Source organism: Salminus brasiliensis, chromosome 21 (assembly GCF_030463535.1).
Source record: "Salminus brasiliensis chromosome 21, fSalBra1.hap2, whole genome shotgun sequence".
Taxonomy (NCBI): domain Eukaryota; kingdom Metazoa; phylum Chordata; class Actinopteri; order Characiformes; family Bryconidae; genus Salminus; species Salminus brasiliensis.
Window position 1 is genome coordinate 26868905 of NC_132898.1, and position 19359 is coordinate 26888263.

At 46.0% G+C, this 19359-nt stretch overlaps 1 protein-coding gene across 1 annotated transcript in view; it reads left to right on the forward strand.

Moving 5' to 3' along the window:
- Positions 1 to 19359, forward strand: part of magi1b (membrane associated guanylate kinase, WW and PDZ domain containing 1b) — a 180362-nt gene that overhangs the window by 94356 nt on the left and 66647 nt on the right. The window contains 1 exon segment of the mRNA XM_072666558.1: positions 18497 to 18616. Coding sequence (XP_072522659.1) covers positions 18497 to 18616 — 120 coding nt within the window.

The window sequence follows — 19359 nt, forward strand, 5'->3', positions numbered from 1 at the left end:
ATATGTAGGGTAATGTGTGGGGTGGAATGGGTATATGTAGGGTAATGTGTTGGGCGGAATGGGTATATGTAGGGTAATGTGTTGGGCGGAATGGGTATATGTAGGGTAATGTGTTGGGCGGAATGGGTATATGTAGGGTAATGTGTGGGGTGGCATGGTATATGTAGGGTAATGTGTAGGGTGGAATGGGTATATGTAGGGTAATGTGTGGGGTGGCATGGTATATGTAGGGTAATGTGTAGGGTGGAATGGGTATATGTAGGGTAATAAATATGGGTAATGTGTGGAGTAAAATGGATATATGTAGGGTAATATCTGGGATAACTGGATATATGTAGAGTAAAATACGGGGTATAAACAATACATGAATGGTAATATGTGGGGTCGACTGGGAATATGTGCGGTAGAAATGGTATATGTGGGGTTATAAATGGGTTTATTGGGTATATGTAGGGTAATAAGTGGGGGTAAAGAGGGTACTTATATGTTCTGAGGATTTGATTACATTAAGTGACAAGAGCAGAGTTAATGAGGTCAGGATGTTCATCACCCCACCTCATCCCCAACTCCCCAGCTCCTCCCAGAAGTACTAGATGAAGCGTCAACCATCATTTCAGAGAACACAGCAGTTACACTGCTCCAGAGCTCAACACTGAGGGGCTTTATAGACCTCTAGCCCACGCCTGACATTAGGCATGGTTCCAGCTTGTTAATCTACTCCAGAGAGTCCTATTCTATTGGCAGTACTTCTCTTCAGGGGCTAGACAAGCTGCATGTATATGTGTGTGTATGCGCGCATTTGCAATCTGCAACTGCAATGGGTTGACCTTAAAGTAAGTGAATGCATCCATTAGAAGGAGTGTCCACAAACTTTACAAATCTGCACACACAGTGTATGTGCTTGTGTGTTGGAATGGGATTTCATTGCTCATGAATATGTAAGGAGATATTATGGAGTAGAGAGGGACAATGTTGGGTTGAGTAGAACTGGGAGCTATGGGGTAGAAAATGCTGGAATGTGGGCTGGGTGTTTGTGGATTAACCCTTTGCTGGGACAGATGGCTCTCTCTCCCACCGAGCCAGAAGGCCTGTCTGTCAGCATCAACATGGGCGCCCATCCCGAGACCGCTCTATTCCAGAGCCATTCCTTCTGCACATGGCCAAACATGAGAGACATCAGGAGCCAAATACTCCCCTCTCTCTCTCTCTCCTACCCCCCCCCTTCTCTCCCTTCCTTTTTGGTTTTGAGAAACGTTGAAACACTAAGCAAGATCTGCTTTATGCTTGGCTTAGATTAGACTGGGTTACATCTGTTGTATTAGCAGTAGCACCTGTTGTTTCTGTGGTGCTTTGTCATTGTCAAATTCATCAAAATTAGATCACTATGGCCTGGGGGTCGCGAGTTTGAATCTTGAGCCATGCTGCTTTGCCATCAGCAGCCGGAGTTGGAGAGAGCACAATTGGCTGTGCTACGTCCGGGTGGGTAGATGGCACTCTCTCCCCTCATTGTGCTTAGGCAATGCTGGCCGGAACAGGCGTCTGTTAGCTGGTGAGGTGACATAACAGCATGCCTGTTGACATAATTAAGGCTATTTTGGCTTTGGTTTGATCACCCCCACACCTCCTCCCACAGTCCTCACCTTATTCCAAAGGTATTAGATGGAGGACCAACCATCCATCCAGAGAACACAGCAGTTCCACTGCTCCACAGCTTATTGCCGGGTGGGCTGGCTTTAAACCCTTCTAGCCCACGCCTGACATTAGGCATGGTGCCAATAGGTCCATGTTTATCTGCTCTAGAAATGTCCTCTACAGGGACTAGACATGCTGTGTATGTGTATTTGCACATCTGTGTCAGCAATGGGTGCAACTTAAAGTAGCTGAATGCATTCATTAGAAGGGACGTCTACAAACTTTTGGACATGCAGTGTATTCAGAGTTCAGTTAAAGGTTAAACCCACAAAGACTTGTTCTAGAATTGATCTGCTTACATGCTGCTACAACCAGAAGGTCCCCGTTGCCTTCATTGATCCAGCAGCTCCATCAGTTTTCTCACCAGTGCATCCATGCATCTGTGAACCTGACCAATGGAGGTATCTCAAACCCAGTCCGTTCACAAGAGCATCTGCAGAACAGTTTGATAGGAATCAAGTGCTGTTGCATAAGGTTGACCTGAATCAGTGCCCACTCCTGGGCAGCATGTATCTATGTGGTTTGGGAGCTTTTAGAATCAGATTTCGGAGCAAAGGGACCTGAAGCTATCTCGCTCCATCAGCATTCAGCAGATGTGGAGGTTCTGTGGAAGTGAATTTGTGCAGGTTTCCCAGTTTACGGGGCACAGGGAGGCGTCCTGTGTTAGCAGCAGATGCTGTAAGTCCTGTCAGTTGTGAGGTGGGGCCTTTATGGGTCGCCCCAATGAGCCTTAGGTGCTCATGACCCTGCTGCTGGGTCACTGGTTGTATTTTCTTGGCCCACGTTTAGTAGGCACTGACCACTGCATACTGTGGAAAACCCCACTAGACCTGCCTGATGTTCTGACCAAGTCCTTTAGCATCGCAGTTTGGTTCTTGTCACCCAGCCAGTGAGGGCATACAAACATGGCCAGCAAGTAAGCTAAAATGGCCAGTGAGTACACTAATTCCGGTAGCACACAGGGTTGGTTAACATCTTAGCTTAGTGCTCCATCCAACACTGAATGAGCAGGTGTCCCAATACTTTTGTCCATATACATCCGACCAGTTGGTGGCCAGCTGGGTGTTGCTTTAAAGCAGGGGTCAATAGGCTTATCCGTAAAAGGGCAGAAGTGGCACACAAACATGGCTAGCCAGTGTGTACGCTAACTCTGGTAGCACACAAGCTTAGTTAGCATTAGCTTCACCCAGCCTGCCCAATTGTGTTGCAAAAGCTAACTAGCTAAAATGTACTGCAGGAACAGGCGTATTAATTTATAAGTATTTATTATGTCCTACAGCTAGCGTTAATTAAGGTAATTAGCAAAGGTGTCAAAAATATTCACATTCAGTACTCCGGTAGAAGTGAGTGGAGATACTAGGGTTTAAAAGACGTCTATAGAACTTAAGCTTAAGCTCCAGTAAAAGTGTAAAAGTACTGGTTTCAAAACTACTTAAAGTAGAAAACCAAAAGTAATGGAAGGAAAACAAAGGTCGAAAGCTTAGATCGCGCCACAGGGGTCTATAGTGCACTACACCCCTCCCCCCTCCCCAAAAACACATTTCTCTAAAAGCCATAATGAGGATAATGTTCTATGTTAATATTAATATCTGATATTATAATGTTCTATTAAAATGTTGATGTTGAAAAATGTTGGGCTGCACTAGGCTCCTGTTTCAGCTGCAGATCTGCCCATTGAAAATGAAGCATTTTAGTAATATCAGATCTATTCAAGGAACATCTCCGTGCACTACTGAGCATTAATGTGTGGTTCATGGAGGGAAAATATGATGAGTAGTTGCCTATAAGTATTGTAATGCTGCAGAAAGTCAGACTTCAGAGGCGTGTGATCAATAAGCTTTATTGGAATCTAAATGTGGGGCTTAGTCGGGACATTTCACTCCAGTTCTCTTGAGTCTCTGCCCTGGACATCTTCATATTTGGCTACATATGTCTGCTATGTCACACTTTCCGGATGGCACAATTTATCTGGATAGGGTTGTATGTAAATTGTATAAAAAATGTAAGAAGTAGAAGTAAAAACTCTGCTCAGCTGAAATTGATTATATTTATATTTATATTATATAGTAATAGATTATTAGTATATATAACCAAAATGTCGACTTAAGTAAGGTAACCAAGTATTTGTACTTCATTATCTGACACCTCTGCTAATTAGTCAATCACTCAAATCACTCAGATCGCCATGCCCAGTGCCAAGTGCCTGCTAGAGGGCATCTAAAGCCTCCCGGCACTTTTTTATGGAGCGATGAAGCTCCATCCAGCATCGGTAATGCTCTCATGGCTGAATGCAACCAAATCCTCACAGCAGTCTAGCGTGGAACCTTCCTAGGTAAGTTAGATGCTGTCACTGCAGGAAACGGAAGGCAAAGAAAGCTGTTGGAAAGGGGCTTGTGCTGAAGACTGACTTTGATTATATGAGAGAGAGAGAGATGAAAAAGGGCGAGACGGGAGGGGGAAAAAAAGAGAGCGAGAGAGACCGAGAAAAGTGAGAGAGTGAGGGTAGCCTATATTGCTGACTGGGTCACGCTCATAAAAAATGCAGTCCAACCTCGCAGATAACGACTCCAGCTCAGAACAAACAGGACTGGATCCAGGCAGCGGCGCGTCATATTTATTTCAATTAGCTATTTATGTATTTAGAGGGGTGGGCCGTGAAAACCTGGGGAATGGGGTCTGTGAAGGAGTGCTGAAGATCCGTCCTACGATCCGTCCCGGTTTGATGGGTTTTTTTGGTGCGTCAGTTGGGCGCTTGATCATCTGGTGTGGCTAGAATTAAACTACAGAGGAGCTCTTTTGAAAAAAGTAGGAAATAATAATAAGATATTAATAACCGACATCATAGAGGGATAATAATAGTCTTCTTTATTATTAGACGGAGGAGTTGGAGGAGGCAGTTCTAAACATACTTTCAGACATTTGCTTTCATATCAGTTTAAACTCTTCTCAAAGCCTGAGCTTTTACTGTCTAAAGCTACCAAGCAGGTACAGGACGTCAGTTTGACGTCAGAAAGACGTTGAATTCTAATGTTAGTTGGGTTGGCATTAAAAAAAAAATGTACTTGACCCCACAATATTAAACCAACAAAATATTAACATCAGATCTAGAATGCCATGTAAAGTGGATGTTAAGATTATGAACGGATGTCAGTTTTACATCAGAAAGACGGTGAACTCTAATGTAAGTCATATGTTAGTCGGGTCGACTGCAAAAGCCCAACGTTGGGTTGACTGGGTTGACCCGATGTCCCAACTTACGCTATTATGCGTTTCTGGACACCCCTTCTAGTGAATGCATTCAGCTACTTTTAACTGTTGACATAGACAAAGCAAGGACACACACAGCTTGTGTAGTTCCTGTAGACTCTCTGGAGCTGATAAACATGAACCTGATGCCAGGTGTGGTCTAGAGGGTGTTCTCTGCACCACAGGTCTTATTGCTTTTTTTTTTTTTTCTTTGCCCTCTCTCTCTCTCTCTCTCTCTCTCTCTCTCTCTCTCTCTCTCTCTCTCTCTCTCTCTCGCGCTCTCTTGCTCTCTCTTTTTGTTTCTTTCCCTTGTCTTTCTTTTTCATTCTCTCTCACATTCTCCAGCCCTCTCTCTGTTGTTGTTGTGTGCAGTAGTGCTGCTGTACTATTGCGTTTCAGGTGTGCAATAGTTCTGCTGTAGCCCCTCCCATTTCTGCCCCCCAAAAAAACATAAAATCCTCAGTCGTGTGTGTGTGTGTGTGTGTGTGTGTGTGTGTGTGTGTGTGTGTGTCTGTGTGTGTTAGCGTGTGTGCTGTTTCTGGAACGGTTCCTGACAGTGCTGTTTGAGAGCAGAATGATCAAAATGACACACAATACAGAGCTTTCTAGGACAGACTTCACCCTCAGTCTTTTATCACCACCTAATATTCAGACGCCCCCCGTTCTCCATCTCTCATCCCTCACTCTCGACCCAGAGCCTGCTTCTCCACCCACTGCTGATGCTGAACAGTGTGGTCTGAGGTGCCGTACAGCAGCAGTCCGAGAGTAGAGTGCTTTACTGAACTGAAGAGGAGTATGAGCAGATCAGGAGAATCCTTGAAGGATGTTCACTAGATGATGACTGCTCTAAGCGGACGTTCGCTAGATGGAGATCGATCTAGCGGATGTTACCTAGATGTTGACTGCTCTAAGCTGACGTTCCCTAGATGTTGACTGCTCTGAGATGACGTTCGCTAGATGTTGACTGCTCTGAGCTGACGTTCGCTAGATGGAGACTGCTCTGAGCTGACGTTCGCTAGATGGAGACTGCTCTGAGCTGACGTTCGCTAGATGGAGACTGCTCTAAGGTGACGTTCGCTAGATGGAGACTGCTCTAAGGTGACGTTCGCTAGATGGAGACTGCTCTAAGGTGACGTTCGCTAGATGGAGACTGCTCTAAGCTGACGTTCGCTAGATGGAGATCGATCTAGCGGATGTTACCTAGATGTTGACTGCTCTAAGCTGACGTTTCCTAGATGTTGACTGCTCTGAGCTGACGTTCGCTAGATGTTGACTGCTCTGAGCTGACGTTCGCTAGATGGAGACTGCTCTAAGCTGACGTTCGCTAGATGGAGATCGATCTAGCGGATGTTACCTAGATGTTGACTGTTTTAAGCTGACGTTCCCTAGATGTTGACTGCTCTAGCGGACGTTCGCTAGATGGAGGACTGCTCTAAGGTGACATTTGCTAGATATTGACTGCTCTAAGCGGACGTTCACTAGATGGAGACTGCTCTAGCGGACGTTCGCTAGATGGAGGACTGCTCTAAGGTGACATTTGCTAGATATTGACTGCTCTAAGCGGACGTTCACTAGATGGAGACTGCTCTAAGTTGACGTTCACTAGATGTTGACCTCTCTAGCGGACGTTTGCTAGATGGAGACTGTTCTAAGGTGGCGTTCGCTAGACAGAGACTGCTCTAAGTTGATGTTCACTAGATGTTGACTGCTTTAAGCTGACGTTTCCTAGATGTTGACTGCTCTAAGCTGACGTTCCCTAGATGTTGACTGCTCTGAGCTGACGTTCGCTAGATGGAGACTGCTCTAAGCTGACGTTCGCTAGATGGAGATCGATCTAGCGGATGTTACCTAGATGTTGACTGTTTTAAGCTGACGTTGACTAGATGTTGACTGCTCTAGCGGACGTTCGCTAGATGGAGGACTGCTCTAAGGTGACATTTGCTAGATATTGACTGCTCTAAGCGGACGTTCACTAGATGGAGACTGCTCTAAGTTGACGTTCACTAGATGTTGACCTCTCTAGCGGACGTTTGCTAGATGGAGACTGTTCTAAGGTGGCGTTCGCTAGACAGAGACTGCTCTAAGTTGATGTTCACTAGATGTTGACTGCTTTAAGCTGACGTTTCCTAGATTTTGACTGTTCTAAGGTGGCATTCGCTAGACAGAGACTGCTCTAGCGAATGTCAACTTAGAGCAGTCTTCATTTAGCGAACGTCCACCAGAGCAGTCAACATCTAGCGACATCTAGCAGTCTTGGGAACTAACGAACGTCCACTAGAGCAGTCTTCATCTAGCAAACGCTGGCTAGAGCAGTCAACACCCAGTGAACGTCGGCTAGAGCGAACATTTGCTAAATATTGACTGCTCTAAGCTGACATTCCCTAGATGGAACTAAGCTGATGTTTGCTAGATGGTAACTGCTCCCTGCTGTTGTTGGATCACCCAAGACTTAAAAAATCAGGCACGCAGCCCACCAGGAGCCCTCGGCCCTTAGTCGCCCTGCTGCTCTAGACTGTGTTGTGTGTAAAGTGCTGATATACTGGAGAGGTTATCTGAGGTAGTGAACTTGCTCGTGCTTACTCATGTAGTCGAAGGCTCAATAGCAGCCACACCTTTAGGCGGTGTGGAAGAGCTGAATGAGGAATGAGGCTTCAGAGCCTGATCTTATTATTCTGCTCTTCTGCTTACCATCTATATTTATATACATCTCTCACCGCCGCAGACCGCTCAGCTCCCCGAAGAAACCCCAACAGCCCGGCTGCCCATTTATCACTGTCATCAGGATCTCTCTCTCTGTCTTTCTACCCCGTCTCCCTTTTACTTATCCTGCTCGCTAGGCTAATGCTAGCCTCTATTGTTAGGCAAGTCTGTTCACTTGGCAGACATCTTTGTAACACTGCAGATTCTTGAAGCTGATGGTCTGATTACTGTTCCAGAACCATATTTTAACTCCCTGATAAACTTCGCTTCAAAAAAACGGTGGCTTTCTGGCTACTGCACTTCCACGGATCTCCACATCGAGGTGGGGGTTCCTAAGCAAGCTGATTGGCACTTTTTGTTGAAAGGTGGAACAGTAAGAGAACTCCCATTCATATTTCCACCAGTGTCCGATCTCCTCGTTTATAGCCCTGTCTCTGTTCAAACTGATCAGCTTAAAATGGACATTCACAGTCTTGATGTTCCATTATTTAGGAACTAGGAAATGGCTGCAGTGGAAGACCCCTAGGGCTATAAATCGGCTGTGCAGCCTCCAACATCACTAGGTGACTTTCAGAGGTGCTATTAATTTGCTAAAAGTACTTTCCAGCGTTTGATGGATGTGATCGTTTGTCATGTGTAGGTGTCTCCTTTGTTATGATTAGCGTTCCATTAGCGTTTTCGGAGCGAGCTATTATGCAACATGCAATTACTTTGAATGAAGGGAAAGGAAGCTAGGAACTGCTACTGATGAAGGGATGGTTGAAAAGTGAATCGTTGACACACGCTGCATTAACTGCTGTGAAATGCTAGGCTGCATAGCTCCGAACAGTGCTAGCCGCGGTCTCAGAGACTAGACAAGACAACCATATTTGCCATTTGTGACGGACACCGATGGAATTTGGCTTTTATCCCATCCATGCAGTGACCACACACACATGCACACCAGTGAAACACACACACACACACACAGTGGACAGTGAGCACATGTGTCCGAAGCGGTGGGCAGCCATTGCTGGGCCTTGCTCTAGGGCCCAACAGTGGCAGCTTGCCGAGCCCGGGTATCGAACCCACAACCCTGTGATCAATAGCCCGGAGTTCTACCTGCTGAGCCACCACTGTTCATCTGCTCATACATATCAAATGAAGTCTATTTGAGATTCCTTATAATATACCCCTAAAGTCATACCTTTACCATTAAAAATCACCTGTGCTGAAGAATAACATGTCAAATATGGTCAAAACTAGAGATTTAAGGGTCATCAGTCAACATAAATTCATTGACTGCTAAATGCTAGGAGGAGTAGAACTGAGCAGTTTATGGTAGCATTAGCTACCGAGTGGTCCAGTGGAAAAAGGCTAGGACCAGAGGGTCAGAATCGCTGGTTCGAACCGGTCATGCTACTAGCAATCTGCAGCCGGGGCCCAGAGAGAACGCACATTTGGCCTTGCTCTTTCCAGGGTGAGTAGATGGCGCTCTCTTCCCACATCACATTACTCCAATGCATCACAGCCGGGTATGCGGCGCTTCCCTCCAGACGCCTCAGTTGCCCGGTGATGTTGCATCGGCGACCGTTGGAAAAAGAGGTGTTGGCTGTCCACATCCGTGTCGGAGGTGGCGTGTGTTGGTAGTCACCAATTCTAGTGTCGGGAGCGTTGCATACGATGGGGGGAGCTTGGTGATCCAAATTGGGCGGAAAAATCGAATAATAATAAAATAAAAAAATAATAAATATAAAAATTTAATGAGAATTCTCAGATTTCAGCCAGTGAAGCGTTGAAAAGATAGGCTTGCGTCTGTGTTGTGGTTTGAAGTCCTTTTAGACTACTCGCGAAGCTAACGCTAGGACAGGAGTAGCTTAGCTAACAGCTCAACGCTTAACAGCATAGGTTCCCATCCTCAAATCTATTAAACCTGCGTCTGTGGAGCGCAAGGCTCTGAGCTCTGAGGAGCAAGGAGCTGTTGGGTTCTGTGGATCTGTAGTACTCTGATTTTCCGTTCCACCTTAAATACTGCAGCAGTTTATGGTTTTTTGACGGCACTAGCTGCACTGTTTTAAGGTGGACGAGAAGGTGCAGGCGTCCAGACGTCTAAACATTATGCAGCATGTTTAGCTTAGCCAGGATGCCAACAGAGGACAGGTGTACTGTTGGAAAAAGTGATTAAAACAAAAGGGCCGCTCCGTTTCATCGGTCTTATTCAGCTTGTGAACGGATAGCTCATGGGACCTTTGACTATGGGCCTCGTCCCCACGCTCCGCGACCGTTTAGTGGAAGAAATAAAAGGGATTTTTCAAGCCTGGTTATTTTTGGAGCCGGATGCTCGCTCTGCGCTGCTGCTCGACCTGCTGCTTTTAGGAATGTGCTGATTTAAATATGGCAGTCTGGTGCTGAGGATAGTCTATGACGGTGCCTAGTGTGCAAGTCTGTGAACTCCTAAGGGTTTCATTATGATGTGATCAGATTCATGTGCATGTGAGCATGTCCTCAGTCGTCTCCAGAGTTCCTGACCTGTTTACGGTTTTGGGACGCGCTTCTTAAAGAATCTATGTCGGCTTCTAAACTCGAGGACCGCTGACTGAAAATAGAGATTGGTTTTGCATTAAAAATGCATGTGTTCCTCTGTTTGGCCTGCCAGCGCTCTGTAGCCACAGCCCCAGATCCACAGCTCAGTTCAGGCCTGCAGCTTCAGAAACACACATTCTGCACAGATATCGGCCCTTTTAAACATCTGCCTGTGTTTGACTGTGTGTCTGTCTGTGTGTGTCTGTGTTTCAGTGTCTCTGTGGGTGTGTTTTTGTCTATGGATCTATGTGTGAGACTGTCTGAGTCTATCCGTGTGTGTGTGTGTATGAGATAATAGGATGGAGAACAGCAGTGATGCAGGGTGAGAGTGAATGAGAGAGGAGGAGAACAGTGTTAATCTGGTCTCTCCTGGGGTAAAGGCTACTCTCATTGTTGCTATGCTACAGGGTGGCAGTGGACGACTGATAAGGGAATAATACACACACACACACACACACACACACACACTGTGTGTAATGCTTTAGTTCTGTTCTTCAAGGCTTGTTATTTGAAGTTGGGTCAAACCTGAACGGTTTTAGGAGAAGTTTACCTCTGTACAATGTGATGCTTGCAGTAAATGAGGCTGAACAAAGACTCTAGACCTAACTCTCACCTAGAGACTCGACTCGGACTGGCTTTTCAGAGGATTGAGGTGTCTGGGACTGGCGTCCCGGAGGCTCGAGACATCTCGGACTGGCGTCCCGGAGGCTCGAGACGTCTCGGACTGGCGTCCCGGAGGCTCGAGGTGAGTTGCCTCGCGTCCTTAAGGCTTGAGGCGAGTCGCCTTGCGTCCCTGAGGCTCGATGCGACTCTGACTCGTGTCCTGGAGGCTCAAGGCAACTCGGACTGGCGTCCCGGAGGTTTGAGGCTCAAGGACAGTAAATGTGGCAAAACAAAGACTCTACACCTAACTCTCACCTAGAGACTTGACTCTGAGTGGCTTCCCAGAGGCTCGAGGCGTCTCGGACTGGCGTCCCGGAGGCTCGAGACGTCTCGGACTGGCGTCCCGGAAGCTCGAGGTTACTCGTACTTTTTGAGACTTGACTTGCACTTGTCTCGATTCAGACCCCAACCCAAGACTTTTAAGACTCAACTAAACTGGCACCCCAGAAACTCGAGACTTGACCTGTCCTTGCACAAAGATTTAAGACCACTCACAGACTCTGAACTCGAGGCACTTCAAACTGGACGCAGTATGCGGCAATACTGGGCAAAAGTATTGGGACACCAGCTCAATCACTGTTTCTTTGGAAAGGGTATTAAAAAGGATCTTAACCTGCTTTTGTTGGAGGAATGGTCTCTACTGTCTACCAAGAAGGCTTTCTACTACATTTTGGGGGAGCATTGCTGTGAGGATTTGATAGTATTAACCCACAAGAGCATTAGTGAGGTCAGGATGTTGGATGATCACCACCCCAACTCATCCTCCCCAACTCATCCCAAAAGTATTGGATAGGTCTCCAACCATCAGAGGCCAGAGAACACAGTTCCACTGCTCCACAGCTATATGCTGGCATTAGGCAGTATGACGTCAATAGGTTCATGTTTATAGGCCTATTCTTGGCAGTACCTCTCTGTGGGGACTAGACAAGCTGTGTGTGTGCATTTGCACATCATTCGCACCCCAGAGACTTGATTCCGACTTACGGCCCAGAGACTCAGACGCAGTATGTAGCGGTATCATCGGAAAGCTAGTGGCGTCGCCAAGACTAGTCTCGAGTAGTGCAAGTTTTCAGCAGATTCTCTGGATATGGAAAGTGCAAGTATGAAAGACTGTACAGCGTTTATTTGTGGTGTGTGTGTATGTATGTGTGTGTGTGTGTGTGTGTCAGTGTCTGACATGCTCTCAGGCAGTAGTGTAGAGGCCCTGACTGCTGATGTTGATTCACTGTGAAGCTACACTGCTCTTTTCCAGCGAGCAAACATCTTGATACACACACACACACACACACACACACACACACACACACAGAACAGATAAATCTGATTTATAAACCTTCCTCTTCTTACAGCAAATGTTGCCAGTCAGTTTAAAACGGCTTGTGTTGTGCACTGAAGCTACGATGCTAACATAGCATGTAAACCAGTAAGTAATGGAGGCTGATTCTTAATCAATTAGCCTATCAAATCGCCTCACTCTCGCCTCACACCGCACGGAGGTGTTCTCTTATCTCTAGTAGACTTGATTATGTTGTATCTGACAGTGTATGACTCACTGATCTCCATGTCTCCATGTGGAGGTGTGTTTGTCTGGGTGGTGGCAGGAGTTCCAAACCTCCTTTAGTCCATGAGCAGCATTATGAGCTCCTCCTATAGTTGTGGAGTGTAGTTCCCTTTTACTCCACTGCTGTAAATACAAATCATGCTTTACACATACCTTTCTGGACAAGCTGAGGTAGATATTAAATGAATTTGCACAAAGATGACTTCATAGGGCTTTACCATAGTGCAGTAGCCACATCCCGGCCTGGAGTGGCAGTGACGGAGCCGGGATTCTCCCTCTTAGAGTCAGTGAGGCATCAACATGATTATAAAGCTGGTATTACAAGGTTAGATCAATATAAATGTTGCTTTAATTGTTTCATTGCGACTTCCTGGCCCAAACCTAGTGGTGATGGTAGGTAGTTTGGTGGGCTGGTGGTTCTGGAGGGTTTGTGTTAGGTGTAGGTTATAATCTAAGAGGCGAGGAACCGCAGGTATTGACTACATGCTGGCTGTCATCAGGGACGATGGCAGGGATTTTGGGCCTGATGAAAAGGTACTGCGCTGGGCGCCACAGGTCCTACAAATTCTGCCAAAATACTTGATTAATTATTTTATTTTAGGACCCCTGTCAGTCACAGGCCTTTAGGATTGTTCGAACTATTACCAACAATGCTTTATTTGACTTTTGCTTCGCTAAATTCGAAAGTTCCCAAGGCACTAGAGCAAGGCATGCATTCTCAGGCCGAGCATTAGCTCAAGGGCCTTGTCTCTGGGGACATGTTTTGCTGGGTCGGTGTTATAGGGTTTGGCTCTTGTAAAGTTTTCAGACTGCTCGGGTGTGTTGGGTAATTACCTCTGGTACGATAGGGTCTGACAGCAGCTCCGGCTAATTGCCTCGTATTGTCAGAAAGCTGGCACTGTTGGCTTCTGCTGGCACCTTACTTACTAAGCTATGCAAAGGAACTGTATTAGCAACAGTATTGTACATGTTGGAGAGAGAGTGTGTGTGTGTGTGTGTGTGTGTGTGTGTGTGTTGTGGTGCGTACAACTCTGGGGCCAGTGCTTTCAATGCTTCTTCTATGAGCCAAAAAAATGATTGGGGGATGTAGGTACAACACATTGTATTGTGTCATGCTGTATCATTGTATTGTGCCTAGCATATTGGTGTTAGCTTGTGGCTAACAAATTAGCTTGTAACTTGGGTCTTAGATCAGAACACTGTAACACACAGGCTTTTATTTGTTGCAGGCTACACAACCCGTACATAAGCCTTTCATGATAATCGACATAAGCCGTCATAAGCATTTATAAAAGCTTATTAAGCTTTAGTCAAGTCAAAGTTGAATAAAACGGCGGTTATGACAACATGGACCTGTTAAAACAAGCCTTTGTAAGAGTTGTAGCAGGTTTGTCAGTTATGAAAGGTGTTATGTTTAATCAAGTGTTACTGCAAAGAAGAAAACCTGGCTTGTATTGGTATTAAAGCAGCATTATGAGAATTTTTGCTCATTGGCTCCCCATACAGTTGTGGAGTGTAGTTCACTTTTACTTAACTGCAGTAAATACAAATCACAATTTGTGATTTGTGAGACCCCCCCCCCCCCCCCCCACACACACACTTTTCTGACAGCTGTACACATGCATTTGTTGACAAGCTAGGAGATCCAGAAGCGGCATGTGAAGGTACAGAAGCATGTGGACTGAAGCGGTAAAGTGATATTACAGGATTTTGCACAAATATGAGTGGGGTTACGCAGCGTTGCACAGTCCTGACGAGAAATTTCCATAGTGGAACAGCAGGGTTTTGGCCAGGGAGCGTCAATAACAGAGTTATCAGTAGCGGAGCAGTTAAAGGTGCGATTTTAAGGTGCATTTTCAGTTCGGCTCAATGTTAGTATTAATAAGATATTTATTACGATACGATATATTGAACGTTACAGCACGCTGTATTGATGCTACTATCTCTACTGGTTGGATGTGCACAGTGTGTGAATGTGTGGCGCTTTGAGCTGAATCCGCTTGTAAACTCCACAGTCGTAAGGGAGGACTGTGAGTGATTCTCCAGCCTCGCAGGGTTGTCCCTAGCAACGGAAACTGCATGCATGAGTACGAGCAAGGCCCTGCTATTTTTACTGGAGGATGCCTAGCGCTGCAGCTTCCACTTGTTCTAGACACACACACACACAAAAGAGCCACGCTGCATCATTGGGATTTGAAATCTGGACAGCATGCACTCGGCTAGGTGTGGACAGGTGGCTGCAGTGGTTCAGAGCGGGTTTCTTTACTTACCTTAGTAGCGAGGAGACAGTACCTGCTAGGGGAAGATGTGCCAAATTAGCCATTTTTAAATAATTGGTAATTCTAGTGCAGTCCCTACACAGCTACTTCTTACAGTTGTGCATTGCAAAGCTGACCACTTGGGGTACCACAGCAACCACTCTGCAACATGCTAGGAACCACCTAAACACAACAGCAACCACCTACCTACTCCATATCTACCAAAAGTAAAAGGCCTGTTTATTTTTTAAATAGCGACCACCTAGCAACACAATAGCAACCACTAAGTGACTTTATAATAACTATGTAGTAACACCAGATCAACCACTTAGCAACACAAAGGCAACCATAGCCACCCAAACCAAAACAGGGCAACCGTTAAGATTTGAGCCACTTTGGCACAGGCCTGGTTGTGCTGTCTAGACGACTGGGTCAGAACATCAGGCAGGTCTTGTGGGCTGTTCCCAGGATTGCAGTGGTCAGTACCTACTAAAAGTGCTTTCCCCCCAAGGAAGGGCAACCAGTGAACCGTTGACTGCTTCAAGCTTCAAGCATATCAGTGAGCCTTAGGTGCCCTTGACTCTTAGGTCTTGACTCTAAGGTCTTATGGACCTGCTTTAGCAGCACAAGGGGGGCCTACACAATATCAGGCCCCCTGATATCAGTTTTAATGTTATGGCTATAAGATATAAGATCAATTGCTACCCCTCATCCGGATATGTTCCTTATAAACACACGACCTGATATGACCTGTTTGACCTTAGCTGGACAAATTTGGAGACTGAATTATTAGCCAACAGGATCGATTACATACCAGGATCTTTTTTTTTCCACATTGTTGATGGTAAAATGCGGCCAGACTGTTGGTGTGTGTGTTCTGGATGAGCACATTTTTCAGATGGCTGTCTAGACAGTGACAGCATATATATATATCACACATCACAGTCCGGGTGAACGCTGGTGAGAGCAAACTTGAACGTCACTGTGTGAATTTGACTCTAAAGCTTCAAGGACTCTTGATTCTCAAATGACTCAAATCAGAGAATTGACTCTTTTTGGAGTACTCTTGGTTCTGCTGTTTAGCATTTTCTGCTGGTATTGATCGGATACCAATACCAGGAGCACCTACTGGTGCAACATCATGGTGGGGGGTGAGGGAGCATGTCCCTCTTTTATTAGCTGATAAATGACTCTCATGAATGAAAATCTAATTATCAGCAAAGTTATTGCTGTTCACCTGGCTTTGCATATGAATCTCTGGACGTCGGCTGTTGCCCACCAGTGTTACCCCCTTCCCCCACTTGTCAGACTAAATCTGCACCCCTGAGTGCGCCAATACATATTATATTCCAATGCACGATTTCTGGATTCAATAATTCAGTTGCACAGCTGCATTAATCATGTTACAGTCTGCTAGGGTCCCCAAGGTAGATGTAGAATGCTGACTAGAAGTACTCCAGGACTTCTCCACCCCTTAGCTGTTGCTGTTTACCTCTCTGCTCCGTGTTACAGCCGAGGTAAGTGATTGTTGAACCTGCGTTCGACAGGTTATTAAGGAAACGCAGGCCCGGCCTTATCTGACTTATCAGCACAGCTTTGATTTATCACCAGTGCCGCTGCAGCAAAGACTGCCAAAAAGCATTTCCTTTGACAGAACAGGCCCCGTTCTCAGGACCTGATTGGAGACGGGCAGACTGGCGCGTGCGTTAGCCCCTGTTGAGCTCTTCAATCTACAATGCACTGAATGAATGACTGACCATGTTGGAGTAATTATGCTGTCAAAAATAGGAATGTGGTTTGGGTACTAAGCTAGGTGCTCAAGGTACCGGTTCGCCACTGCCAAAGCCTCTTGCTAGGGATATGTTGCCATTTACGCTCGGCCAGATCTCGCTAACTATCCACTGTCCACTGAGAAGACCTTGGCTGTGACCGAATGGCTCCCTATTTCCCTTCACAGAACGGCTAGGTACACAAGGCCACTTCCTAAGCCTCTTGCTGGACGTTGCCTTTTACTCTCGGTCAAATATTGCTTACTGTGCTAGCTGCCATAGCTGTTAGCTAGGTCCAGAAACCCAGAAACCATACAGTATTTCTCTCTAACAAACTAGCATGTTATCACACTGTCCACTGAGAAGACCTTGGCTGTGACCGAATGGCTCCCGATTTACATTTTAAGGCCAAAAAGCATTTCCCTGGACCGAACTGCTAGGCACACAAGGTACGGGTACGCCACTGCCAAAGCCTCTTTCTAGGAATACGTTGCCATTTACGCTCGGCCAGATCTCACTAACCATCCACTATCCACTGAGAAGACCTTGGCTATGATCGAATGTCTCCCGATTTACATTTTAAGGCCAAAAAGCATTTCCCTGGACAGAACTGCTAGGTACACAAGGTACGGGTATGTGACTGCCTAGGCCTACGCTGCCTAGCCTATGCTGGGGATACGTTGCCATTTACTCTAACTAGCATGTTAGCATTCTGTCCACTGAGAGGACCTCTAGGAAGACTAACTCGGCAGCTCCCTTTTAACATTTAAAGGCACTATTGAGCATGTCGGCCTCATACTACTACAATTAATGGCCCAGAACGCAGCCTTTACCAAAATACAGCATGTAGACACTGGAATAGTATAAATAAGGGAACTTGTGGCATCAGTCCACGTATACTTGAGCATCAGGTGTTGGTATTGAAAGGTATCGGAAGGGTAAATGTGGCGTCAGTTCATACGCAATATAAGAAACACTGGAAAATAGTCATATTACAATGAAATGACTCTCTTTCGATTCATAAACCTCCACAAAGTGGACATAAGTGGACTTTAGTGGGGTAGCATATGACCCCTTTAATATTCCGCATGCCTGAAGAAGACGAGGGACAGAATTAGAGGAGGCAGGATTACAGAATGGGTTTCTTTGATCCTCAGGCTTCTGTAATCTCTGGGCGTTTAGTAGAGAGAGGGAGGGCGAGAGACACACGCGAGCGCGCACACACACACACACACACAGAAGGTGAGTGAGAGGTTGGCAGTCAGACAGAGGGCAGGCCTGCAGGCGTACATCAGCTCGCTCTCTGTTGCCTCCTGTCATCGTTTACCTTCCAATATGTTCCACGATCTCCTCCCCCACCGCCTCCGCCGCGCTCCAGCACGGCTCACACCCAGCGGCACGCTGTTAGCATGTAGCACATGCAGGTCGTCTGTGGCCAGATTGCTGCACGAAGCCTGAATATGCTTCGTCATGCGAGTTCACAGCTTTGTGAGTAAGTGACGATGCCTTTACTCACGCCCACCACGGGCTGCGGCCTGCACGACGTGCTGGGGATTCTCACCTTCGCTGGGTTAAAGGAGGACTAACAGGGACTGACCGCTGATCACAGATGCAGTCAATCAGCCAAGGCTTGTTCCAGTATCTGGAGTTGGATGGAGGGATGCAAGGCTAACGTTTCTAACGAACACTGGACTTGGACTGTCACCGATTTCATCTCTGTAAATGCACGTCAATATCTTGATTTGCTTGGATAGAGCGTGTTTAAACATTTCAAAGCTTAGCTTTTTAGGGAGTAAATATATTAGAGATAAGATTGGTGACAGTCCAGTTGCAGTGTTTGTTAGCACCGTTAGCCTAGCATCTCCTGTTCCAAACTAAAGAAGCACACATCAGATACCAGACATGTCTTGACTGATTGATCGCTTCTGGGGTCCGTGATCGATCACGGTTATTAGATTTCTCACAGAGCCACTCCTTTAAAAGCCAAAGTCTCAAAGTGTCTCAAAGTTTATGGACGGTTTTTCTGTTTTCCCCAATTCTTGCAGGTACGACCCGCCATCCTCGTGACGGAGAGGTGCCCGGCGTAGATTACAACTTCCTGTCTGTGGAGGAGTTCCTGAAACTCGAACAGAGCGGGACACTTCTGGAAATCGGCTCTTATGAAGGTAAACACCTCAGAGAAGAGTGTTTGCACCAGTCGATCATCTTTAGATCAGAAGTTTGGAAGCAGCACTTTGGGGGGGATCTAGAGAGCACGCTGTGATTGATCACGGTGTGAGCAGTTTATTTTATGTGCAAATATGAACGAACCAGTCCTAAACTAAACCTAAATGCCCTGTCTGACCCAGTAGGGGGCGCTAGTAATTTCAGGATTACAATCTGAGGAGTAAAACGTGCTGTAAAAGCCTGCAGGTCCGTGCTGTTCTTCACATGTAAGCCAACTGATACCACAGACCACCCGGTCGAAAGAGTTTAAATCAATAGACTTGACCAAAAATTAATATTAATTTAATATATATTAAATATGATAATATGTAAATGATATAACTTAATTTATGAATTCCAGCTTTGACTGGAAGTATGACACCCAGGCCACACCTCCTCTGCATAAAGGACACAGACCGCTATGCAGACTCTACCTGCGTTTAGACCACCAAAACATGGACATTTCACACGATTGCATCACACCCTGTGTGCCGTGTGTACACACACACACACACACACACACACACACACACACACACACAACATGGACACGCACTTTCATTCACTACACAGAACAATAGATATCCTTCTAAGCACTGATCTAATTCCCTTATCCAACGCCGTAACTGTGTCATTTGGCTGATTTCTAATCAATATAAGAGCTTGTTCTGATAAACCATCATCATCATCACCACCATCATCA